Source organism: Eublepharis macularius, chromosome 1 (assembly GCF_028583425.1).
Source record: "Eublepharis macularius isolate TG4126 chromosome 1, MPM_Emac_v1.0, whole genome shotgun sequence".
Classification (NCBI taxonomy): domain Eukaryota; kingdom Metazoa; phylum Chordata; class Lepidosauria; order Squamata; family Eublepharidae; genus Eublepharis; species Eublepharis macularius.
In genome coordinates, this window is record NC_072790.1 from 192,198,454 (window position 1) to 192,225,181 (window position 26,728).

Sequence of the window (26,728 nt, forward strand, 5' to 3'; positions counted from 1 at the left end):
CTAACAGTGTTTGCAAGTTAAGCAGTGCAAATGAGCAGCAATTTATCCTTATCTGATTGTGCACCCATTTATATTATAAAAAATACCAATTCGTGTTTAATGCATGCTCTGTTTGCAGTGCATAAACTTGCTTGTCTTGATTATTCTTTCTCCAACATACTGAAGGGCTATTATAGCAGATTTGAATTCAATCTGCAAGGCACTTTGCTTGCTTAACGCAGGCAGTCACATCCTGTCTCCTGGGACACAATACTCTATGAATTCTCTGCCTGGCTCCTGTTACTGAAGCTAGCAGCAGAAATCATTCCCACTTTTTACAGAAGCAAGAGTAGTCCTTATGTTTATGGAATCAATGTTCTTCTCCAGCAATGGGGATTAGAGTTGTCTTCTACAGCCAAAGTCCACAATTACCATTTATTCTAGACGATTACTAAATAAATCACAGATTGCTGTCTTTGGGTTACTTCACATAACTAGGTATTCCATGGAGAGTAGGCTACTGTGAGATTACTTTTTTGACTGGCAACTGGTTTTGTCAATGATTACATGTGAATGGACATTTGTGACTCCCTGCTTCTTCGTTGCATTCACTCGTCAGTGGTAATGTCACGTTCTCAACCCACCAGGACCAAATTCAGACTAACATTTTTGCTACCCACATCCCCAAAGAACACTAATATTTCAAGCTGCCAAGTGATAGGACAAACAAAACTGGATTGGTGGAGGAGACTTAATGAGTAATGGATTCTGCTGCCATCCTAATTTGAATGAGTTTCAAATTATTCTTCCATATTGAAGGTCTGGTAGACAAAGGCCCATCACTCACTGACCCTTTAAGTCATCTATAGTTTCACTCGATTCTCTTCACTTGACAACTGCAAAAGTCAGGATTAGGGCGGCTGCAGGGGGCAGGGGATAGACTCGTTACTATGCCCCAAACATGTTAACTATAAAATGAAAAATTGAATAAATTTCCCTGGAAAACCTTCACAGCTATTCAGTCTCCATTATGCCTATTAAACTCAACTTCTGCACATCTGCAGATTTATAGATAGGTAGTTAATAAATACCATTGACTTAGCAGAAATGTTGTAGCAAAATCATGAGGGAGATAATCGTGGTTAGGGAGAATGAACTAAAAAACAATACTGTGCAAAGCAACCCACTAAAGACCATTCTTCTAAGTCCAGGATATGCTACTGACATGCCAATGAAATTAAACTGGCCTTCCTGAAACCTTATATCCAAAATATAATATAGAGAGTGAGGCAGGCAGACAGGTAAAGGCACCACGTGCCTGCTGCTGACTCAGTTGGCAGACTTGGGTAACCAAAAAGGTTGAGAAAAACAGGCCAAAGTGAACAAAATACCAAAATTAATACAGAAAATGAAAAACTGATACAAAAATAGAATACAGAATAAAAACAGAATTGAAACAATGGCCATATGTATAGCACCTAAGTTTGGCACCTTCTCCTTGTGTAGTATAAATAATGAACAAAATATAACAATACACACAATGATGTCAACAGATCACTTTCAAATTACCAGGCGCAACACTATAATCATCACGCCACGTGTGTTTTGGCCATAAGGCCTTCTTCAGTGGTCATCAATGAATTGCTACATATGGTTTATTGGTTCATAAAGTAAAATAGAACTGACCAGGCACAGAATTAATTCCAAAAATAGAGGGAAATTTATATACATGTAACAAATGTTTTAATGGAAAATAATACATTTTTGTTCAGTTTTTTTTTAAAAGCAAATAACTTTTTTAAAATGCTATATGTGATCATGGAATAAGTTGATAAAAATCCCAGCCTTCCATGGATAGTTAATATGGTTGTTGTGGGTTTTCCGGGCTGTATTGCCGTGGTCTTGGCATTGTAGTTCCTGACGTTTCACCAGCAGCTGTGGCTGGCATCTTCAGAGGTGTAGCACCAAAAGACAGAGATCTCTCAGTGTCAGTGACTGGGTGACACTGAGAGATCTCTGTCTTTTGGTGCTACACCTCTGAAGATGCCAGCCACAGCTGCTGGCGAAACGTCAGGAACTACAATGCCAAGACCACGGCAATACAGCCCGGAAAACCCACAACAACCATCGTTCGCCAGCCGTGAAAGCCTTCGACAATACATTGATAGTTTTTTTTTTTTGAAAACTATAGTTAATATGCATAATATGCACACTTATGTCCTGTGTAACTAAAATTATACATAAAAATATGTCCATTTTTGTCCACATTCAATAATAATCCAGTAAGAAAAAACCCTGTGAAATAATCATCTTTCTAGACCTGATAAGGGCATATCATGTCCACATAGTGAGTCTAGCAAAAGCAAAATATCTTAAGCAATTCACCATTCTCATCCCATTTATACAGTAAAAGGGGAGGAGGAAAGGATGCAATAAAACCGTCAGGAGGTGATTAGCATCACCTGAATAGAGGTTGTATCAGTATATCGAGGCTTTCCACAAATCACATGCAGCAATACATCAAGGAAAGAGGCAACATACTTGGAAAAACTACAATACCCCATAGATTCATACTACAATCATTTGTAGAGCAAGATTCCGGTCCAGCAGCACCTTAGATCAACTAGATTTCCTGGGTTTCAAGAGTCAAAGCTCACTTCATTGGATTAACAGACTCCTCATCATCACAGAAGCCAAATAAGACCAACAACCCTGTGACAGAGACCCAGGAGCAGGGAGAAGGGATGAAAATAAAGGCATCATTACACACTTGCTGTCCTGGATCTCCTCAGAGTTGGTCCTTCAACTTCTGTCTCCCATGTTCAGAAGGATGTATGTTTGCCATATTTTTTGTTTCTGTTGTGTAGTTTTGTTTTCTAGTTCAGTATTATAAATTTCAGCCTTTTTTCTTTTCCATTCTCTCCTCCACATGGGTCCATTTTAATGGGTCTAATATTAAAATGGTAAGATTTTATAGAAAGGTTGCATTTTATAGAATGCTGTATTAGCTGTTTGGGGCATGCAGGTTGAAAATAGCCATTAACAATTCCTATCAATACAGGACATCACTTTATTTTTGCACACAAGATTTGAAGGATGATATGCAAGTACTTCTTACTGAGAATTTAAGGGACAGGAGCCAGGTGTAGCTATCATTTTCCTACTGGCATTAAAGACATGTTGAATAAGTTCTTTCTTGAAAAGACTATGGACCAAAACAGGAAAGATGCTGGAAGTTCCATGTTTGGATCTTCTCAGCATTTTAAAAAGAATAAACTGTTATGTGGTGTGGGGTTCCAATTTGTGGCACAGGAAAAGGTGGGGATCTAACCCTTCCATCCTTAGGTGGTTTTACTGACTTCTCCACAACATTATTAATCCAGTAAAGTTTTTTAAAAAACCAGGCACTCTCTCTTTTTAAATTTCCAGGCAAGCAGCAGCATGGGGTGGGAGGTTTTTATTATCAAAACTACGTGAGGGAGGCAGAAGGATTAACCTCCTTGTCTCCCTACATCCAAATCAAGAGCCTGTGGAGAAGCTATTAACCTTTTTAAAACACTGAGAAGATCCAGTCAGGTCTTGTAGGGTTGCCAACTCCTGGTTGGAAAAGTCCTGGAGATTTGGGGGTGAAGCCTGAGGAGGGTAAGGTTTGGGGAGGGGAGGGACCTCAGCAGATATAATGCCATAGAGTCCTCCCTCCAAAGCACCCACTGTTTTGTTATGGGAGAACTGTTCTCTGTAGCCTGAAGATCAGTTGAAATTCCTAGGGATCTCCAGGCCTCACCTGGAAGCTGGCAACCCTAAGTCAGGAATCTTCCAGTATCTGGATTTTGTTATGCAACATAAATGAGGTTATTAAAAATGTAGAGACCTTGCCTGAGAACTGCTGAAAGTTTTTTTAAAAAAACCTTGCCAGCAAGTTACTAAAAAATTAGCACAGACCAGCTAACTTTTTGTCAGAGATGTTTTCAGCCTTCAGCAGAAAAAGAAACGTGTAGAACTGAACAGGATGCCAGCCCAGATGGTGACTATTCAGCCCAAATGGGTTCACTTTCACTGACAGGCCTGCAAAATATTGTTCATTTTAAGAAATAAAACATCTCTCCCTCCCTCTGCTGGGTGGGGACTCCCCACCCACCACTTCAGCATATTAATCATCTGTAGATAAAGTGAGAGAAAAGTTCCAGCTGAGCTCAGATAACTGTTATAGTTTATAAATTGGATCTCAAGCAACAAAGCAGAGAAAAGGGCACCAGCTAAATGGAGCCTCTGTCTACAGAGGCAGAATCTCTCTAAATATCAGGCCCTGGAGACAGAGGACAGTCATTACCTTTGTGCCCGGTTTGGCAGGCTTCTTTGGAAACAGAATAGTAGACTAGACATACTTGGATCTGATTCAGTAAAACAATTTTTGCAATATTTTCTTCTTTAAAAACATGTTTTAATGTATGATTTTCCAAAATTTCTTACAAATCAATAATTAAACATCATAAAACCAAACCAGAGCTTATCTGAGCCTGAAGTCACATATAAAAATCCCGGCTATAACTATCTTGATTGCATGCCATTATATGACAGAAGCCTAGGGAAGTGGCAGGAGAAAGGGTGTTTTTAACTACAACGCTAAAAAGAATCTTCTGGAAAAGACCAGAGATTCTGAGAGCAGCAAATGCAACAGAGCACCAGCAACAGTGTACTTTGGTTATGACAAATACCTCATGCATTTCATTCTCACCAGCTAATAGGGCCACACTACTTTCTGTCATAAAGCAGATTATTAATTCCATAGCACCACCAAGATTTATGGTGTTTTCACAGAGTAAAAAAAAAAAAAAAAGACAGGTCCCTGCCCTGAGGATCTGGCAGTCAACATTTCAACGTATAGAGAGAAAACAGAGGGAGGAAAGGGGGAAAGAAGGTACATGGGATTCTGCAGTTCCTAGCATTTTTCAAGCTTAATTATCTGATTCATTGGGTTCCAAATTGAATCAGAACCACAGCAGGGGGGTGGGGGAAGTTTAGCTTCTTCCTGCCGTGAAAGAACCCCTGCATTTACAACTGGCCTTGCTGAGAAACTTAAATGTAAATTTCCCCAGTGGGGCAAATAGTGGCTCCCCCAGGGCCTTTGAGAACAGGAAAAAATGAGCGGCAAAAGCTTAAGCTCCCCCTCATACTCTGGTCCCAATCCAAATTAGAATCCCACATGCTGATTACTAGGTCTGATTAAAACATGTAGGAGCTGTTGAAATGCACGTCTGGCTGGATCCTGAGTAAGGGCTCAACACTCAGCCATTGCTTGATAACAGTGACAGGTTTGGGGGAGATGCTTGAAGGAAGAGAGAGAGGTGGCATCACATGTGTGATCTGGGAGGAAGTTTAAAGCATAAAACGCAACAAGGAGAACCAATGGAGATTCTTCAGAAGCAGGCTGAGGATGGTAGGGCTGAAGGAGCAGATATCACAGTCAAAGCTTTATCAGAATATAAGGACAGAGGGGACAAGGCAAAGACAAGAATTTTGTGCTGGATTCAGGAACGGCCAGGGAGCCAGGAAAAGGATTCAAGGAAGTCTGAATATCTGATGAGAATGAAAAGAGACGTAATAAGTCTGGCAGTAGGGTTCCAAATAAAGGGGATTCTGACACATGACAATGGAAGACCAGAGATGGAAGTAGTCAAGGCAGGAAATTACCAGAGCATGCCAAGGAGACAGAGCTGAAGGACTAGATTGTCGCTGTCTTGTTCAAGGAGAAACAGCATGTCTTAGAAATGAATTAAATACAGAAAGCGAGCAGGGGGAAGAATCGAAGACAGAGTCAAACATGCTTGATCAACAGGTTGGATGGAGACATCATCACCTGATATGAAGAAGATGAGCCTCGGGCATAATGTTAGCAATGGTGACATCCAAGCAGATCCTCAGCTAAAGTCACCAATTTTCAAACCTCACGAACTCTGCAAAAATATTGCCCAGAGAGCATTAGGGATCCCCAGTGAGACTAAGCAACAGAGATTAAATTACTTACCCACTTAAAGGTCTTGATTTTCTAATTTCAAAAAATTGAGTTCCTGTGTGATTGTATCTGAGTTTTATTAAGTGAAGGCAAAGTGATTGCAGGAGAGGGGAAACCAGATAAGATTCAAACAGGTGAGTCTACTATGAGCTCATCCAGCAATATAACTCAGGTACAAAAAGCAATTAATTCTAATCACAAAGTCTCATATGCAGGAAAAAGTAAATTTAATCTTACTTCATAATCATTCTTTCTTGAAGAATTTAACCATCCTAAACCTAGAATGAAGTTTACTAATGAACTATTAGGATCCAATAGTCCCATATTTAATCATAATTTATAGTTTCACCAAGATTAACTTCAATGTAAAAAAATCATTTTCAGTAATGATTATCATTTATAGTACAGAGGTACAAATATATTGATGTTCTGCTATGAATTAGTATGCTAATTTCTTCAGTATCTCATGCACTTTTTCTTCAGCTCAAAGCTTCAGGGAAGCGTAAATATTTAAAAATAATGAACGGTTAGTGCATCCTTCTCTTAACTGCTACATCAGCATAAAATAGATATTGGGTGCTTAAATGAGTTTTCACCATATTAATGATCATTATGAGCCGCCCCCATCCCCCGCCCCCCACCAGGTATTACAACATGCTGTATTATATTTTATATTAATTCTAACCAGAGCAGCAAAATCGCAAGCTACTTAGAGCAATCTAAGCACATCTACTCAGAGAGTAAGTCCCATTTTATTCAATGGATTTTTTTTCAAAGGAAAGTGGTTTTAGGATTGTAGCCACAGTTGTAAAATTCTGGGCCAAAAAGATGAAGTGACTAAGGGGATAAAGTTTGGGAAGCCCTGGTCTTCCTGAGGGTCTATGAAGCCAGGCAATTCATGTGATTTACTTTTATGTGATGTCTGAGTTCGATGTAGTGGGTATAATTGCCAGGACCCCTTACCCTCCCAGCAGGAGGAGGTACCTGGCATTTACCTGGGGGCAACCTCTTTGTGTGTGCACAAAGTACATGCGCACTTCCTTCGGCCGTGATGATGTCACTTCCAGAAGTGATGTCATTGTGTCTGGATGTTTTTTGCCTTGCAGGCCCGTTCCCCAGGCCTTTTTCCCCTGCTGGCCAGCAGTGGGTAGTGGCTGGGAGTGGAGGATCCCCCGCCCCCACTAGAGGACCTGGAAGCCCTAGCAGGGGGAAAGGACGCAAAGGAAATCTTTGCCTGAGGGCTTTTGGTGCATCTTGACTACCCTGGTTGAATTGTTGGATTTTTGCAGGAAATTATTAATTTCCTGTCCATTGGAGTTATCTTATCCATGTTCTGCATGTGTGTGTGGGGGGGGGATTATGAATCTACTGGAAATTCCTTATATGATTTATTATCCCTGACAATATCTAACAGCCTCATCATGTAGCCAGAATGATGCTACCCATGCTAGCCCCCCCCCTGCATATTCCACATGTGGTCGTCACCTCAGTAGTTTATATTTGGTAGCCTTCAAATTGTTGCCTAAAGGAGGACAGCAGACTTAATGTCTAGCTTGATGCAATAAGAATGCATCTGTTTCTGGTATGGAGATGTGATGGGTAAGGAAGTACATTGGTAGTAAAGTGTCAGGTCTGCTGATGGGCATTTTTGATAGCCAAGACGCTCCAGCAGTTTAGGCCTGAGGGCTGGATGAAGCAACAATCTGAATGGGTTGTTCCTTGCTGTTGACTGGATTTAGAAAGAGCTTGGGAATAGAAAACCTGACTATGGCATCCAGTCAAAGTATGTTTGATACTTTGATAATAATGTTTTCATTCATTCATTCATTCATTCATCTTTTAAAAGCAATTTACAGCTGCATGTGGCCACCATTCAGCTTGGGACCACACAGAAGGAATTCAAAGCCTTCCCCCACAGCACAGTTTTGCTAACTGAAATCACTATTGTTAATAATTTAAAGGGAATTTCCCCCCATTGCATCTAAGTTGATTCTCACTCAAAACCAGCCAGGTTTCCAAACCTAAAATGAATTTTGCAAGGCAAGTAAATTTCCCTCAGAATCTGCAGCATTTCTAACCATCTTCAGTGCTGCTGTGCCAACATGCTTGTGGCCTCCCTCCCTTTCTCCACTCCATATCATCCTGGCTTGATATTCTTCTTAAGTATTTATTTATTTACATTATTTATAGTCTGCCTGTCTCACATAGGGTCAAACTTGACGTCCAGGTCTTTAAAGAGTTGGATCCGGGTTCCTCAGACCCAACTCAGGTTCCCTGCAGCCAACAGCAGCTATGGAGAATGGCTGCTAAAAATAAAGGAGAGCCCAAATGTCCTCAGAATGCTGCCACAGGGGCAAGAATGGTTCCCGACTTCCCTCTCAAGCCATTTTCCAAAGTAGCAAGAGTGGGGGAGGAGTGGGTCTCTGTTTTTGCTGTTCCATGTGGAGTATTCTGTGCATGTGGAGCAGTAAAAATAGGGAAATACCCTTCCCCGTACTATTTTGACGCAGAGAAACAGCTTGGAGGGGGAGGCAGGAGCTATTTTGACATGGGGAAATGGCTTTAGGGGAAGGCAGGGAATATGAGTTGGGTCTGGGGAACCCAGACAGAACTCTTCAAAAAAAGTGCATGTCTAGTTTGACCCTGAGGTGGAATACACAGTGCAAATCAATTCAATCAACAGGACAGGACATCCAATAAGCAATGTAATAGGATTCAGATTGCAGAAATCAGAAACCAAATGAAAATCTGAAACAAAGCTTAAGTATTAACACAACATGCTAAATGATGCAGAAGTTACAGAGCAGGACCCTTACATACAGCAACAGATAATACAATACTATACACAGCATAGAGTTTGACATTTAAACTCTGATGGGCTTCAGTTCACAACAGGCTCCTGGGGTTTTCCAAGGAGTCATACAAAAAAAAAAAAGCTAGACTGAGTGGCGTCATACCACAGGGGCTTAGGCTGCTGCGATTTATCACTGCAGAGGCCTGCAAATCCTTGTCCCAATGACCTCGCAAGTTCAAGTTCATGACTGTCGATACAGGTGAAATATCTCTTTTCAATTACATCCTCTTCAGTGTCAGTCAATGCTACTTATGGGACCCCAAAAGACCAAGAGAAGTGCTCCCTGAATACGTAGCTTTACAAATCTTCTGAAATGCTGCAAAAGACAGCAATGAGCACTTTTCTCCTCATTAATTTCCTACCCTCGTGTCAGGTTGATTCTTCAGTAAAATACACTCCCCCCCTTTCATTAACAACTCAACAGATAAGCATAAGCATCATCTTTGTGTCTCTCATCTGTTTTCCAGAAAGGATACTGCAGCATCTTCATGTAATTCTGTATTGCCTGAAGCCATTCTGGGATAGTCATGGACGTCTTGTAGTTTGGCACGGCCGGCACTGAAGGCTGAGCACAAAGAGAGAGAAACGTTTAGATGGGTTGGAGCCAAGCCCCATATTTGGTTTTGTGCAAAAAAAAAAAAAAAGTTAAGTCACAAAAAGCCAAATTCTGTAGGCTCCCTGAAAACAGAATAATGGAAATCATGCAAATAGTGCTATTGTTATGCGATTTCATCTTTCAGATGCATTCAATACCGGCAAAAATTGAAATAACGTATTGAGGGCTTTGACCACTACTCACAGAAGCTTACAAATATATTGATAAAACTCCCATCACCTTTGGTGGGGCTGGAAAAGAGCATTCCCTTCCCCCTTCCTCTGTTTCAAAGCTCAGCAAGAGTTTCAGATGTATACAATGCAGGCTATTGTTGTGAGGGGGGGGGGAGCAAAGAGACAGAAGAAAGCTGTTTTGCAAGAACACAGGCACTTGCATACCCATAAAGGAATTCAATGCATTGTTGCAATGGCAAATAGTCAAGCTAATATGACTACCAGGGAAAGTTCAGAATTCACAAAGCAAAGAGCCATCAATGACTGCTAGCCAATGGTGCCAAAAGGCAGCCTCCATATTCAGAGGTGATAAACCTCCGGATACCAGTGCTAGCTGAGGAAGCAGCTTCCAGGGGAGGCCTTGGCCTCTATGCCCTTTTTGTTAGTCATTGCACGAAACAGGTCCTCATTCAGCAGGAATATCTCAACACACTAACAACATTAAAAGAACTTCAAACACGAAACAGCCGTATTCCCTGTATAAACGAGTGCACAACCCTTTCACTAGCTACTCAACAAGTCTCTATGTAGTGACCATACTAGTATCTTCTGAATGACTACTCAGCGCATCATTGTCCCAGTGCAAGCAGTGTTCCCAATCTCATGGATCACAGGGCAACAAATACCACTACTTGATGCCCCTTCCAGTGTTCCAAACATATCCATTCTCCAGGCACTTCCAAGGAGAAGAAATTGTGTCACACAGTTTTTATATTTTACTTTATTTATAATCCACCTTTCTCCCCAGTGGAGATCCAAGGTGCTTACATAATACTCCTGTCCTCCATTTTATCTTGACAACAACTCTGTGAAGTAGGTTAGGCTGAGATTATGTGACTGGCCCAAAGTCACCCAGCAAACTTCAAAGCAGAGTGGGGATTCGAACCTGGATATCCCATATCCAATAGTCCAATACTTCTGATGAAGAGAGCTGTGGCTCTCGAAAGCTTATGCTACAATAAAGTTGGTTAGTCTTAAAGGTGCTACTGGATTCTTTGCTATAGTCCAATACTGTTACCACTACATCATGCTGGCTCTCAACGGTTTGCCTCAGCACATCAACAGCATCACTACTACACCAACAAAGTATCTTGTCTGGGTGCTATATTGGTCTGCTATGCCAGTGATTGGTGATCTTGTGGTGTCTCAAGGGTACTTAGGTTCAAACTTACCCAACTCATACCTTGCTTCAGGAAGTTAAACTATCTAGTTAAACTATTACATCTGCATCCCACCCTCAATCCCAGGTTTATGTGAGACTATCCCATTTTACCCTCACAACAGTTGTGTGAGGAGTAAACTGGGGGAGAGTAATTGGCTCAAGGTGAACAGGGAGTTAACCCCGGCCTCCCTACCCCATATATACATTCACATATAGCATGTTGTTCCACCCACAAACAGGAAGCACATGTAGCCCAATCCTATGTTTGTTTAGAAATCAGTCCCATGGGGCTGTAAGTTCACGTAGGATTGCAGCCTTCGCAATAATCACAAGCAACACCTGAAAGTACCAGCTTGGTCCAAGTTAATTTAACTGCAAGCCTATACTACCAAGTCAAGTAACGTTTTAGAGTCTGGTAACATGGTGCCGGGAGAGAAATTTCCATCTCCCAGCACTACTCCCAGCCTGGTACATCAAGAGCACATTTACTGCAGCTGTCTGGGCATTCATAGAATAGAACTGATTATGATATCACATGTCAGGGTTCTGTGCTGGCAATTGACAAACTGGTCAGACACATGCAAGAGATGCGTTAAACAGCTGAAGCTTTGGCATATGTGACAAGAGACAGTCGCCAGATGCTGGGTGTCTGAGCTACACAATTTCCTATGGGTTTTTTTGGTGGGGGGGTATGGAAAGCTGGAGTAAGAAACAGAGAATTGTTCCAAACTTAACATTTTAAAAACTGATTATCAGGGCTGCAGCCAGGGCTTTTTTTCAGGGGGAAAGTGGGGGAACGGAGTTCCGGAACCTCTTGAAAATGGTCACATGGCTGGTGGCCCCGCCCCCTGATCTCCAGACAGAGGGGAGTTGAGATTGCCCTCCGCACCACTCGGCGGCACGGAGGACAATCTAAACTCCCCTCTGTCTGGAGTTCAGGGGGCGGGGCCACCAGCCATGTGACCATTTTCTCTGAGGGCAACCCACTGAGTTCCACCACCTCCTTTCCCAGAAAAAAAGCCCTGGCTGCAGCCACATGCTTCCGCAGGCTCTTAACAATGTGATATTTTCCCACTAAATTTTAAATATTTTTACAATCAATGATGCCAGTTTCCAAAAATCACTGCAGCAATTTGATTAATTTTTTTCATCCTGATAACATCTCTCTGAAATTTGGGTTTAGTACCATTCTTGGGCCAGAGACATCAGAAGCATCTTCTTGTCATTTTTGCATAGATATTTTGTTTGTTCTCCCCAACTGATGCCCCTTGGGGTTGTGAAGGCTGCAGTTTGGAAAACAAAGTCTGGCCCTTCCTGGCTTATTAAACCTTATCAGGATAACATCAGAGACCCCTTTGACTAAGATTATATGTACTTCTTTGGTTGAAGGGAATTTCCCCAAATGCCACAAAGGCAATATTAAGGCCTGTGTTTTTAAAAGCCTTCTTTGTCATCGGATGATCGAGTCACTCATATGACAGCTTCAAGTTTACTATGTAACTCGAGTAGCTAGTGTCAGAGTGACTCCTTGAATAACCCGGATGCTACTTTGACCCCTGATTCACTTGAGCTTCGGGCTAGATTTTGAGACGGAAACAGTCCGCATATTTTTCCATGCTAAATTTTGCTAGACCAATCAGCAGCTCTTGTGCCATTCTACTACACTGGATGAAAAATGAAGTAAGAGTTACAGCCAGGTACAGCACTCCAGTAGTGTTGAACTTTTCTACCAGGTAGGCACATCAGGGGTGCAGACTCAGATTCCTGAACTGTGGAGTCCCTCGGAGCTCTGTACTGTCACCTTTGCCTTCCCTACCCAATTTAGGCCATTGCATGAGATCATCTGAAGCTTTGGTGCTGGCGGTCATTGGTGTGCTGACAACACCCAGCTCTACATTTCACTGGCTGTGCCCCCAGAGCCAGCTGCCTCCATCATGAATTGGTGCCAGTGCTGTGGTCAAGTGGGTGTGGGAAGAACTGTGACAGATGCATGCTGATCAGGTTAATTTTGATTTTGATGTGGCTGGTGACTAATGATTTTTGCATTTCATCGTTCTTGTCTTGTGAACAGAGTGACTTTTGGGTTATTTTTGTTCCTTGGTTTTATTTTATTTTTTAATATTTTTTTTTTCAGGGAGAGGGGAGGACTCTGAATTTTCTGTTGAGAGTCAAAGGTAGGAGTGTCTACTGGTAATGGGAAGCTGCTGAACAAAATTAAGATATACTTCTTAAGTAAAGATTGTGTATCAAGTAATGATCTGGAGGGGAAAGCATTGAAGGAGAGAGGGATGCTAATGCTCAAATGCTGTACATATGCGCTCACAGTTTTGTAAATACGTAATTTAAACGATGACTGTCTTCCATCCCAATGTTGGATGTAGGAGCAAACACTCAAAATGGAATGGTTCTTCAGCCCAACAGGTTAAGGCAGATGCAACCAAAATAACTGGGCTTCTTTAACAGAAGACCCTTACTCTTGGCAGTCGGCACCTCCAGTTGAGGTGAGAGCCAGTTTGGTGTAGTGGTTAAGAGTGCAGGACTCTAATCTGGAGAACTGGGTTTGATTCCCCACTCCTCCACTTGAAGCCACCTGGGTGACTTTAGGTTAATCACAGCTTCTAGGAGCTCCCTCAGCCCCACCCACCTCACAGGGTGATTGTTGTGGGGATAATAACAACATACTATGTAAACTGCTCTGAGTGGGCATTAAGTTGTCCTGAAGGGCAGTATATAAATCGAATGTTGTTGTTGTTGTTAGAATAGTTATATGCAACAGATTATGCTGCAACAGAGGACCAAAGTAAATAAGAGAGCCATCATGGAGCTAACCCATGAACACTGCCACTGTTTGAAAATGATATAAAATGTTGCAAGGGCCCAATCCTGAGTGGGCCCACAGCATGGTAGGCTGAGGTACTGTTGTCATTCCCCTCCCCCCAGTGCCTTTTCAAGTGCCAAAAATACTGCATGCACACAGAGAGAGAGAGAGATGGCTGTTTGGTGCTTGAAAAAGACTGGGGGAACAAAAGCACTTCAGCCCACCACACCGCAGATCCAATCAAAATTGGACCCTCACAATATTTTTAAATCACATTAAAATGGCAGCTCCACCTACAGGTCAGAGTTCTGGATGCCATCACTTTTAGTTTGGCCTTAAGTCCACACAAGACTGATATGATTTTGATTTGAAAAGCTGATATTCTAGAGAGAACTGTTATTCTAGTTTTACACAGGGTACGATTATCTGTCTTAACAGCAAAAGAGTCTTGGGGTACTTTTGGGTCCTATGTTATTTTTTGACAGGCAGATACATGCAGTTGCCAAAGGTGTCCCCCACTCCCTTTATATCATATCAAAAGACTATCCTCCCTTCTGGACTCAGACAATCTTGCTTTGATGATTTAGGTTACTGTAATGTTGTAACTGGACAACTGCCATGTGCTCCATGTGGAGTTGCCCTTGAAAACTCAAGAACTGCAAATGGTCCAAGATGTAGCTGCTTGTCAATCAATGGGTGAAAACTAGTACGAGCACAACTTGATTGCTTACTGATTTGTTTATGGACCCAACTAAAGGAGCATTTCATGGCTCTGAACCCACACATTTCAAGGATTGCTTCTCACCACTTAAGTCTTCGGCTTACCTAAAGGTCCCTCTTGGTAGCTCCTTCAAGTCTTGCTTTCCCATCTGACTTCTGTGAGGGCCAAAGTACAAGTGACAAATGACACAGGTTGGACACTTGTCAGCTTCCCTCAAGTTTTGATGGGAAATGTAGGCATCCTGGTCTTGCAGCTTGGCTCTTCGACTGCTGTTCAATAGACTTTTCAACTGTCACTTGTCCAACATTCCACCAAGCTGCCTACATTTCCCATCAAAACTTGAGGGAAGCTGACAAGTGTCTAACCTGTGTCATTCGTCAATTGTAGTTTAGCCCTAAGAAACTGGGCTTTTTCTTGTGTTATACCAGTCCAGTGGAATAACTTGCCTGAGTCCATCTGTTAGGCCACAGGGATCGGTTGCTAAGCTCAGAGACCTAAGAAAGGCCATGTGAGGGTTCATTGCTGTGTGATGCACCTACCTGGGAGGTGCTCAGTCAGCTGGTAGGAAGCAACCGGAAGTTCCATTTCCCCCTCTATCTTCTATTCAATACCCTTTGAGGTCCTTGCTGCAGTGCTACAATGTAAGGGTGACTGACCAAAAAAACTTTGTTTTTGATTGTTATCTCAGTTTTTTGCTGACGTTTAAGCTGCCTCTGGAATTAATGTAGTTGAGAGAGTGAGAGATAACTGCTTGAAAAAAAGAATGAGCAGAAATGCTCCCCATTCTTTAAGTCTTGGAGGCATAACAGGTGGCTGGAAGGGCTTCTATCCCTGAAGTGTTTCTATCCCAAGTGTCTCTTGCGTCAACCGTTCCATCAATCAGCATAGATGTTTCAACCAATGCTCACATGAACTAGGAGTGGAAAATTGGAGGGGGGAGTATAAATGGCAGCATCTGTTGAAACTGGCTTGCAGTAGCAACTGCAATTTTGGATGCTCGTTGAAATCCAAATCCTTCTTCCTTTCAGGCCAAGAGGAACTTTGTTTGTGCCTTGGCTCCAACTCCCTAATAAGAAAATTATCCCTAATCACAGATTCCATTCTTACAAAATATGCCAGAATTCTATGCTTTGTAATTTAGAACTTATTTCAATAGTAACATCCATAATGAATTGGTTCCATCCAGCTGCAAATAAATTAAAATAGATGGATTGCCAACTTTAAAAAAAAAAACAGTCCCTGCTTCTGTGCCTTCAACTGCCATTTTCTTTGTAGGCATTACCAAGTGATGAGGTTTTTCTCTGGTCCGTGAAAAAATTTACCTGCACATCAAACTGCTGTTAAAAGCACAAGAGGAAACATTCCCATTTTCCTGATCAGTTGGCAATCTTAGAAAAATATTATTAGCCTTATTTTTCAAATCAAACATTAATGGATAGGGCAGTTAACAATGCTAAAAGAAACACAGCAGAATCAGAACAAAGGCAAACTGGCAATTGTGAATTCCAAACCTAAACCAGAATCTTACCAAACACACAAAGGACAGAATAACCGAAACGAAAATACACTCACTGTCTCATGAGAGAAGATCCCTTTGCCAAGATCATTCCCACCCTATCAGAGAAGAAGAGCTTCTCCAGGCTTAAATAAAATAATATATCATTAATGACACAAATATATGAAATTGTGGTGCACAAACTGCAAAAGACAATTGATCCAGGACAGATCCATTCATATTGCCAATGCAGGCTTGACTGTACATCCACATGCAAATCCCCATCTGCACTGCAATGCTTATCTGAGCCACATTTGAACTAACTGGGTACACTTGAATGCAAGGAGGGATATGGTTCCAGATCCTGGGCCACTAGCTGTTGAAGTGAACAGTTGTATACAACTATGGTTGGAATGCTACCACAGAGATTAACCTCTGTGGAAATAAAAAGAAGAGGACTATCAAGGAGAGCTTTCTGTCAGTCCGAGTCACTCAGTGCCACATTCCTCAAGACTCTTACAGGGAAAGGGTTACACACCATTTAAATTCAGTTGTCCTTCCATAACGGCTCCAAATTGATAAGAGTACTGGGAGGGGCTTTGGAGAGAGTCCACTCCTTTAGTTATCTTGGTATCACTTTTAATTACAATCTATCATGGAAACCACATATTCAGGCTGCTCTGAAGGCCACAAACATTTCATCAATGGCAATTAAAAAATTCTTTTACTCCAAAGGAGCAAAACATAAACCAGCAGCCATTAGGATTTTTAATGCTAAGGTTATCCCACAGATACTTTATGGGTGTGGAGTGCGGATTGAAGGTGTATCCGACAACCTTGACACCCCTCTACACACATTTTTGAGGGAGATAGCAGCAGTCCCGAGATGCGTAGCAGGCACTGCACTTAGGGTGGAATTCGCCCAACCCTCAATTGAGAAGAGAGCATGGATACAGCCTTTAAGTTGTTCTTGAACAAGGAAATTTACAAGGACAATTCAGGGAAAGTAGGTTTTGCACATTTGATCTCGCAGGATACCTATAAGAGTAGCCGAACTAATTTAATTAACCAGAAACTAAAAATTCCGGATATTGATATAACATCTTTACAGACAAATGAGGCCCTCAGAGTTATAAAATTAAAACTAAAGGATCTCAATTACAGCAGTACTCTCCAGGGAGCCAGACGTACATGTTCAGGCTTATCCCTGGGACTTTCACCCCCAGAGGTTATTCCATCTTATTGCTATTCTTTAAAGATTCCAGCTCAATGCAGAGCCTTCACATTGGCTAGACTTAACTCCTTCCCCTCTAAAGTGCTTTCTGGTAGTTTCTCTGGACTCCCTTATTCTGAACAAGTTTGTGACTGTGGACAAGGAAAGTTAGAGACCTTGGATCATATAATAGTTTTTTGCCCTAAGTGGAGTAAGGAAAGAGAGAGATTTATTATTCCTATTATGTTAAAAGAAAAGCTTCCCTTTCTTCCTTGGGCAATCTCAGTGTTATTGTCTGATAACTTTCCTGACAATCAAACCTCTGCTATAGTGGCTTCCTTTTTAGCCACGGTGATAAAGAAACAAGATTTTCATGAGTTTAGATAGTTTAAAGTGATAATGACGAGTTATGTCTATGTGAATTGGGTATGTTCAAGTGTACAGTTCTTATTTTGTTGGTGTTTGTATGGCTTATGGCTTCGGCCAGAAAAGCAATAAACATATTATTATTAAATTCAGTTGAAGTCAGTGGGCTTGCAAGGGTGTAACTCTGCTTAGGACTGCACTGTCAATGCCTATGTGATCTGCAGGTTACTGATGTGAGCATCTCCTTTTTCAACTACTCTTCTCAATGCTGTAAACAAAAACTGAGAGGGAGGGAAAATGCTCAAAGGTGGCCTTTCCCCTATTGTATGTACAATATTTTGCCACACAAACATGGAATTAATCACAGATACCAATTCTGAAAGCCAATCTCAGATTTCTCTCTTTCTTTATAAATAATATCCGAACCTTGAAACTGTGTTTGAAACTGTGTAGACAATGAAACCTCAGGAGCTGGGGGAAGCAAAGGAACAGGCCTTCAGCAGATTGCTTCCCACGACTAGAGCCAAAATAGATGTGATACTGAGAGATCATTTATCAGAGCTCCCGTGAGTTTGGATGGGACACTTTTAGCAGCCATGAAAATGCCCAGATTAGACCGGGGTCTGAGGGAAGAGCTGTTGGCCTGATCTAAATCATCCTTATCTGCTATTTGCTTTACAGAGGGAAACATACTGGCACAATACACCTGTATGTCGCAAGATTTTCCTCAAGGGGAAAACAGCAGTGGAGAGGGAGGAGTTATTTAGACTGGAAACATGCCCCCCAATTGTGCCATGGTCTTATTCTGATTCTTCTCACTCCACCCTGTTTAGCTTGAAGAGTTTTTTTTAATCAGGATATCTGATCACAGATTTCCTAGCATCTTGTCCTGTTTGGCCAGTCCAGGCAATAAATATTTGCATGGTTTATAAAGTCACAAGCCATTCAGTGTTCCTTAAATGGAATTTAAATTGCAGAACTTGATTGCACCATTCAAGGTCTTTAAATGCAGGATATTCATAGACTTGTCTGTAGGACACATAAGGAAGTATACTTTAACAATGGTGATTCAGACAGGTGGCCTTGATATCAGTATGATGCCACATACTGGTTCTACATTCCACCAACTGTGGAGAGACTGCTTCTTGTTCTGGACACAACAACCTGACAGAAACAGGGTTTCAAGAGACTTCCCTCTCTGACACACTGAAACAATTGTGGCACCTGAATGCTACACTGGACTTCCCAGAGACTCCCAAGGGTACATCCATGTGCCTCTCCCTAGTGCCATCCTCTGCCTCCTTAGTCTGATTAATGCAGACGATACAGTTCTTGGTGTAGTGGTTAAGAGTGTGGGACTCTAATATGGAGAACTGGGGTTTGATTCCCCACTCCTCTGCTTGAAACCAGCTGGGTGACCTTGGGTCAGTCACTGCTTCTAGGAGCTCTCTCAGCCCCACCCACCTCACAGGGTGATTGTTGTGGGGATAATAAGAACATACTTTGTAAACTGCTCTGAGTGAGCATTAAGTTGTCCTGAAGGGCGGTATATAAATCAAATGTTGTTGTTATTCACCCAACATGTTCACCCATTATTTTGCAGTTGCAAGAAGGGTGAAAGAAGTTAAATGAAGAAGGACGTAGTTGCATATCATAGCATCTGAGAAGTGCAGCCTGCTAGTTCTGCTTAATGGTTAGTGAAAGGATTCCCCTAGTCTGTAAGCAATGTAATTGTACAATATTTATTTTATTATTTTCCTATTCAACCAATCTTTTCTATTCAGTCACTTAGGGGGAAATTTTGTGCACACTTGCTTGGAAGTAAAGTCCTGCTGAAATCAACCAGACTTACTTCTGCAAAGAAGTCATGCATAGGCTCAGGTTGCAGACTGTTCCATATGGCAGAGCCTCAGGAGCCTCCAAGATGCAGCCCCTTGGGGAGCCTCATGTCTGACTAGGGTTCCTTCGTTCAGCTCTCATTTCCCATGCTTAATACAGAGCTATTTGCTAAGGTCTGAACCAAGCCAGGTCCAAACAATTTGTATCACTAGATATGTGTGAGTGGCTTCCCAAAAGCTTGGAGTCCAAACTCCATGAACTGTTAGCCTACCTTTGAGCACAGCTCTTTGTTTGGAATCAGCATTGTTTTGAGCGCTAATGATTAACTGTATTTGTCCATGATCCCATTCCTCAAGAGCCAGTCTGCCAGTCACATTGCGTCCACCTAGCCCACTAATAGTGCAGTACTAAACAGAGTTACCCCTTCTAGGTCCATTAAAGTCAATGGGCTTAAAAGAGTGTAACTCTTAAGTATCGGACTGTACATTTCCTCTCCTTCTACTCCAGACATCAGTGAGGGAACAACAGTTTTTGCTTCTTCCATTCAGTGTTGGGGTGTGGGAGACTCCTGTGAGCACGAAGAACACAGAATGACTAGCAACCCTAAGGCAATAGTTAAGGATGCAAAAAGGTGAGGATAAAAACTGACTGATATGTACTTTGGTACAGACTTCTGCTTCCACCAAGACAATGCTAATACCCAATATACTTTTGAGATGTGCGGTTTTTCTGACAAACTACAGCTGAGATTTTAGCACAAGAGCTGTTAACAGAGAATTACAAACTTCCCCCCAACAGTTCCTGAAGACAAACAACATCACTCAGCAGATGGGCAGAAAGTGATTAGTTGCTCAGCCGAAAGTGTTTACAATGGAAATGCCCAGATGACTGTATCACTGATACCACCCTCCACCCCAACTGTCATATGCAAGTATAAGTATTTCTCCCAGGTGTAAGAGCAGCAGCTGTTGGACTACATCTATAGAGAGTCTCAAAGGCCTGGAAAGAACACAGGAGAGAAGTCCACTTCTCATATGCAGAATCTCTGGCATAAAATATGGTATCCTAAGGATTTTTAAAAAAAACTTTAAGTGTTACTAGTCCTCATGGCTGCAGAGCAAGATCCAAACACTATGTTGGTAGGTAAACAAAGCCACAGATACCAAAAGGGCCAGAGCAGGTCATAGGGCAGGCTTTGGAGCAGGCTTAGATCCTGTGATTTTATTTTTCCCTCTTGCTGTGGCCGTTTACGCAATGCCTTGTCTTGAAAAGGGGGTGAAAAACTTCTTTCCATTCTTTGGAAAACCACTATTTTGGAAGCCGGAACAGCAATTTTAATAAGGAACTATCCACAAGAGTTTGGATCTGATTACATTGTGTTCTGGCTGCTGCTGAATTGGGGACCATTTTCAAACAGCACAAGGACACTAGAAGGAACTTACTTTTGGAAGGCAGTCTGCATTCCTGATGGTGGCTACCATCTCTCTACCTGCGGGGTGCACTTTGGCCACGTGCCCCCACATCCTTTCCCAGGTTTGCCCATCAAGAGGAAAGCCACTTTTGTTGACCAGGAAAAGCACCCCTCCATCTTTGTCTTCCTCTTCTGAGCCCCCATTGTTGGCTGTACTGACAGGCCGGGCGTGAGTGCTCCTGGAGCGGCCCCCCTTATCTCCTTTGGGGTGGGCGCTGCGGGAAGCATTGGAGCCAGATCCTGTCATTGTCAGTTTCCCAAGAGCAAGCAGTCCAGGCACAGCAGGGCAGGGAGGGCGCACTCAGGCTGTTCAACACCCCAGCCAGGCCATCTTCTCCTTCCTGTCTCCTCTCCAAGGAATCAGGCCAACCCAAAGTTGCTCGCTAACAGTAGTCAAGGAGATCACTAGCAGGTCTTCCCTCTTGCAAACAGAACCTAAAGACAGAGTAGAGAGTGGAAGGTAAACACGTGTGAGCAGCGGAAAGGGTCACCTGAAGGGCTTCAGCAAAACATTCCCATTCCCTTCAGCAGCCGACTCAAGGAGATGCGGGAGAGCCCTTTCAAAGGGCAGCTGCAACTCAGAAACAATAGGAAGTGAGTGAGTAAGGATAAGAAGGGTGCTGGGCCTGTTCACCTGGGTCTGCAAACAAAAGAGGAGGGCCTTAAGAGCCCCTCTTTGGCTTAGCCTCTCCAGCTGCCTCTCACCAGGGGGCCATCGCAGGCAGGACAGCCTCCTCTGTGTGTGTGTGTGTGTGTGTGTTTATAATATATACATATTTATATAATATATATATTTTAAAAAAAAACCTCTAAGGATTGTCTCACAAAACGGAAGGGAGCCTGCTGCCAGACTGGGTCCTTCATTTTCCATATGGTCCTGGGTTATAATAAATCTGCCACACAGAGAGAGCGGGGAGGGGGGGGGGGGGACAGGAACCTGCTACGACGGCGCTCTGGTCTCTTCGGCAGTAGGAAGGGATACAAAAGTACCAGGCAGATGCTTAGCTACCTCCCTGCCTGTTTCAGGGACCCAGCTCTCCCAAGTCCCCAGCCAAGAGACTGAGAGGAGATGCCACCGATCTAGCGCCCCTATGCGCATCTCCACACGTTAATTCTTTTTCTGGTCCCCTCCATGCCGAGGCTGCCGCCTCTATAAAGCTGGCATGCGACAGACACTCTGGACTGCAGCAGGTTGAAGAGAATCAGAGATCCCTTTTAGTCAGGAGACCAGAGATCTCCAGATCCCAGCAACAGAGTGGGACTACGGCATGCAATGCTCGTGGGAAGCGGGCGGGAGGCTCTGCCCGTTGCCAGCGCCGCAAGCCATTCTTCAACGAGACAGCCCACCCACTCCCCCGATCCCTTGCTTTGCTACTGCGGACCCCACCCATTACCCCAGTCTGGTTCCACCGCCCCCTCCACCCTGACCTGGCCGCGGCGGGATTCATTGCCCTGGAGACTCTCCAGGCGGTTGTGGCTGATGCTGCTGCTGCAGCGGATTCGGTCGCTGGCGCCTTATTCCATGTTCCATGATCAAGTGTTACTCTCTGACATGTAACCATGTTACCCGGCCGCTGCCGACGTTCGGAGCGCCCCCATTGGGCGCCGCAACAAAGAAGGGAGGCGCAAAGGGGGCTGCGAAGCCGCCGGCCGCGGCAGTGCGGGTCTCTGATTGGCTGCTGAGCCGCCAGCCGAGAAAGGCCAGCCCGGGAAATCTGATCGCTCGGGAGCTGAAGGCTTCTCCCGCGGACTCGCTGGCTATTACGAGCCCTAGGGGCAGCGGAGCCACGGAAGCTCGTGCGAGGGCTAGTAGTTCACAAGCTATGAAAGTGGTGTTGATGTACATCTTTGTGCAAATAACGCCGAAGATGATTTGTTTAGTTGCACTCCTCCCCCCGCCGCGAAAAATATAGCTTTATCTCATTGTCTGTTGGTCCACTTAATCACATAACGGCAAGATTAGAGTCCAGTAGCACCTTTAAAGACTAATAAGATTTCAAGAATATAAGCTTTCGAGAGTCAAGGAGCTTTGATTTACGAAAGCTTAAAGCCTGGACTCCTGCAAATCAAAACAGCCACCCACTTGAAAATATACAGCACAAGTGATAAGTCTTTGGTCCCAAAATTCTCTGTATTCATTCGTCTCTTGCCAAAGAGCACAGAACGGTAGATAAAATTACTTTTATTTTTTGACGATGTAAGTGTACTGCTAAAAGACCTGCCTACATTAACTAATCCGATCTCGTCAGATCTCGGAAGCTAAGCAGGGTCAGTACTGTTTAGTACTTGGATGGGAAACCACAAGTAAGTTCAGGGTTGCTACACAGAGGCGAGCAATGGCAAAATCACCTCGGACATCTCTTGCCTTGAAAACTCTAGACGGTCGCCATGAGTGGACTGCGAGGTGAGGCACTTTCCGATGTCAACAAACCCTGCTGGTAGCACCCTGTCTTGCCTGCCCGTTTTTCTTAGGGCCAGGGAAGGTGCCCAAGACCTCTTCCTTAGTCCACTGGGCTTGTAAAATGGAACTGCTTTGCAAGGCTTTTGAATAAGTAACTGGATTGTGTCATTTCAACTGAAGCTCTGAGCCATTTGATGTTCTAACCTTTCTAAGTTCATATTGTGCTTTAGGAAAATCTCAGACTTTGTGTGGGCAGGCAAGAAACCCCGTGTGAAAATGAAAGTATTACAAGATTCGAAAGAAAGAGGTGGACTGCAACTGCCAAATATAAGATTATACTATGAAGCAATATGTTTGGTATGGCTAAAAGATTGGATAACATTAAAAGACCGTAAATTGCTGGCTCTGGAGGGATATAAAAAACTGTTTGGATGGCATGCCTATTTGTGGTACGATAAAGTAAAAGCGGACTCTATGTTTTTGCATCATTATATCAGAAGAAGCCTTTTCACAATCTGGAAGAAATACAAGGATTATATGGAAGATGGTATCCCCTCATGGGTGGTACCATACGAAGTAATAGATCCGAGAGCTGCTTATAATGAACAACAATGTTTAACTTACAAAGAGATAACATTAATGGAACATAAAATGTTAAAAATAAAAACGGAAGAAGAGTTATCTCCCCATTATGGATGGTTTCAATATAGGCAAATCAGAGATCTTTACAACTTGGACTGCTCAAAAGGAGGAATAAGATTGGAAAATTCGGAATTAGAAGAAGTGAATTTACAAGAAGGTAAAAAAGAAATTTCGAAAATTTATAAAATACTTCTAAAATGGCACACGGAAGATGAAACAGTTAAAGTCCAGATGGTGAAATGGGCAATAAATTTTCATAAAGAAATAACAATGGAAGCCTGGGAGCATTTGTGGAAAAATACACTGAAGATTTCAACTTGTACAAATATTAAAGAGAATGTATATAAAATGATGTATAGGTGGTATTTAACACCAAAGAAAATTGCGCTAGGAAACACTAATATGTCAGATAGATGCTGGAAATATAAAAAGCATGAAGGATCATTATACCACATGTGGTGGACTTGTGAGGTAGCTAAGCAATACTGGGGAGATATAATTGAAGTAATTAATGAGGTTTTGCAAACCCAAATAAATAAGAACTCAGAATTGCTGCTACTGAACTTGGGAATGGAAGATGTTCCAATGCAGTACAGAACATTGTTATTTTACATGATTACAGCAGCAAGACTTTTATATGCGCAGAAATGGAAAGTACAAGAAATACCAACTACAGAAGATTGGATTTACAAATTGCTGTACATGGATAAGATGGACAAAATGACAAGAAAACTTAAAGATCTTGATCCAGGAGAATATATTGCAGATTGGGGGAAATTGAAACAATATTTAGAAAAAAAATGGGATGTGAGAGGAGGACTGTAGCAGTTTGAGAACTATTAATTTGTGATGTTTTAAATAGAAGAGAGAAGCAACTTTACCATTAATGGGAAAATTTAGCTATTAATTAACCTAAGCTTGTATTACTATTAAGGAGACTTTATCAAAAATATACAGTTCAAATAGCGACGTAGAGATGGATATATTAGTGGATTTGATATAGTATATATAAGAGAATTTGAATATGCTTAGAGTAAGAGATATAATACATATATGATTTAGAAGAATATAATTGAAAATAAGTTAAGTAATAAGATAGGTTAAGGGTTGGAAAGCTGTTGGAAATCTATAAGGAGGGGGGAGGGAAAGGGTGGGGGTTGAAATAAATTAGGTATGATGGGGAGTGTATGTATTAACTATGTACTCACCAACAAAAACAAAATTTTAAAAAATAAGTTCATATTGTGCTTTTAGTTCAAATTGAATATACAGTTACTGTAATAGATTGTAAGCTTCCATGGAAAGATGAGGTGCACATTTTTAAATAAATAAAATAGACTGGACCAAATAATAACAACACCCCATATCGGCACAGGTGGGACTTCCTGGGAGACTTTAGTTCCTGTTGGACAATTGCATGTATTTACCTATGTATACAAATAATCAACATATATACTAGGAAGCTATGGCTAATGGTAGCTTCCCAGCAGTTGTATAAGCAGTGAAATGTACACCTGTATGACAAGCACAGGTGCGAATCTTGACATATTTTGCATTGCTTCATATAAACAAATATGCAGTGCAGGGAATCAAGCCAAGGCACTTCTGGAGAAAGTGGACGGATGTAGAATTTGTGACTTCACAGAAAGAACAAAAAATTGGCAGAATGGGCGTTTGACCATTACAGAAAAAAGCTGTGCTTTTGTTTTAAAAAATGGAAAATTATAATTATTTTAATGTATTGTTAAAATCACAGCATCAGTCTTCTCTCAAGTGTGACACTTGCCCAGGAATAAGTCCAACTTCATTGCTTACTTTCTAAAATGTGGTGCTAGGACTCACATCAGCAAAACTTCCAATACTCACCCATTGTCAGCATGAGAAAAAGTAGTTGCTTTTGCTTCTGGCTGTAATCTTAAAATGTTACTGCTAAGCTTTAAAACAACCCAGCTGTGTTAGCCTTTCTTTCAGTCTAATGGGCACTGGCATAATCTGGGGTTTATAAAAGTCCCATTAATATGGATCAGTGAATTTGATATTTTAGACCTCAGATTCCCTTTTTAATCTATCCCAGATGGCTGGTGGGGGTGATGCAAAATGAAAGCAAATGCTAGAATCTGGAAGCTGCAAATACTTCAGGAAGGAAGGCAATTTTTATGCACACTTTTCACATTTTCCAAGTTATTTTATACACCTCTCAATAGTCTTATACAAAACTGGTCATGTTTCATATTATCACTTTTATGGGTAAGCAATTGGTTCATCTCATCAAAATCCTCAGGCATTCAATTGGTCTTGCAAACATTCTGATATGAAAACTTTAGAAAATATAAGCCAACACTGCATAAGATCTTGACAGATTCTGAAACAAAGAGGAGGAAAAAACATGTGGCCCTGAGTTCATTGGAGGAAATGCAAGCTAAAAATTTACTAGATACCCAAATAATAAAAATCTGATCCATCACATGAAATTCCCACCAATGGGTCAACTCATCATGAACTCATCACATATGAAATGTATCCTGCTTTCATCCAGTTTGAGTACTCGTTGACTGAAGAACTATTTCTTTGGCCAATACTATAAGGGATTGGGAGCTGGTCTCTGGGTAAGACAACAAGAGGACCTATGAACTGAGAGCCAGTTTGATGTAGTGGTTAGGAGCACGGGACTCTAATCTGGAGAGCTGGGTTTGATTCCCCACTCCTCCACTTGAAACCAGCTTGGTGACCTTGGGCTAGTCACAGTTCCCTGGAGGTCTCTCAGCCCCACCCACCTCAGAGTGTATTTTGTTGTGGGCATACTTTGTAAACCACTCTGAGTGGGCATTAAGTTGTCCTGAAGGGCGGTATATAAATTGAATGTTGTTGTTGTTGTTGTTAGTCACTAAATCAAAACTGAAGGTCAACTGAATTTAATATCCTATTT

General features: G+C 42.1%; 1 protein-coding gene across 1 annotated transcript in view; it reads right to left on the reverse strand.

Moving 5' to 3' along the window:
* VASH2 (vasohibin 2) overlaps positions 1-22,302 on the reverse strand; it is a 59,186-nt gene extending 36,884 nt beyond the window's left edge. Inside the window, exons 1-4 of the mRNA XM_054982049.1 lie at positions 22,188-22,302; positions 20,731-21,194; positions 9,323-9,411; positions 6,005-6,061 (exon numbers count right to left, since the gene is read on the reverse strand). Of these exons, the coding sequence (XP_054838024.1) occupies positions 6,005-6,061; positions 9,323-9,411; positions 20,731-21,006 (422 nt within the window). The 5' untranslated portion in view covers positions 21,007-21,194; positions 22,188-22,302. The remainder of the gene's footprint in view (positions 1-6,004; positions 6,062-9,322; positions 9,412-20,730; positions 21,195-22,187) is intronic.
* Positions 22,303-26,728: the final 4,426 nt, after the last annotated feature.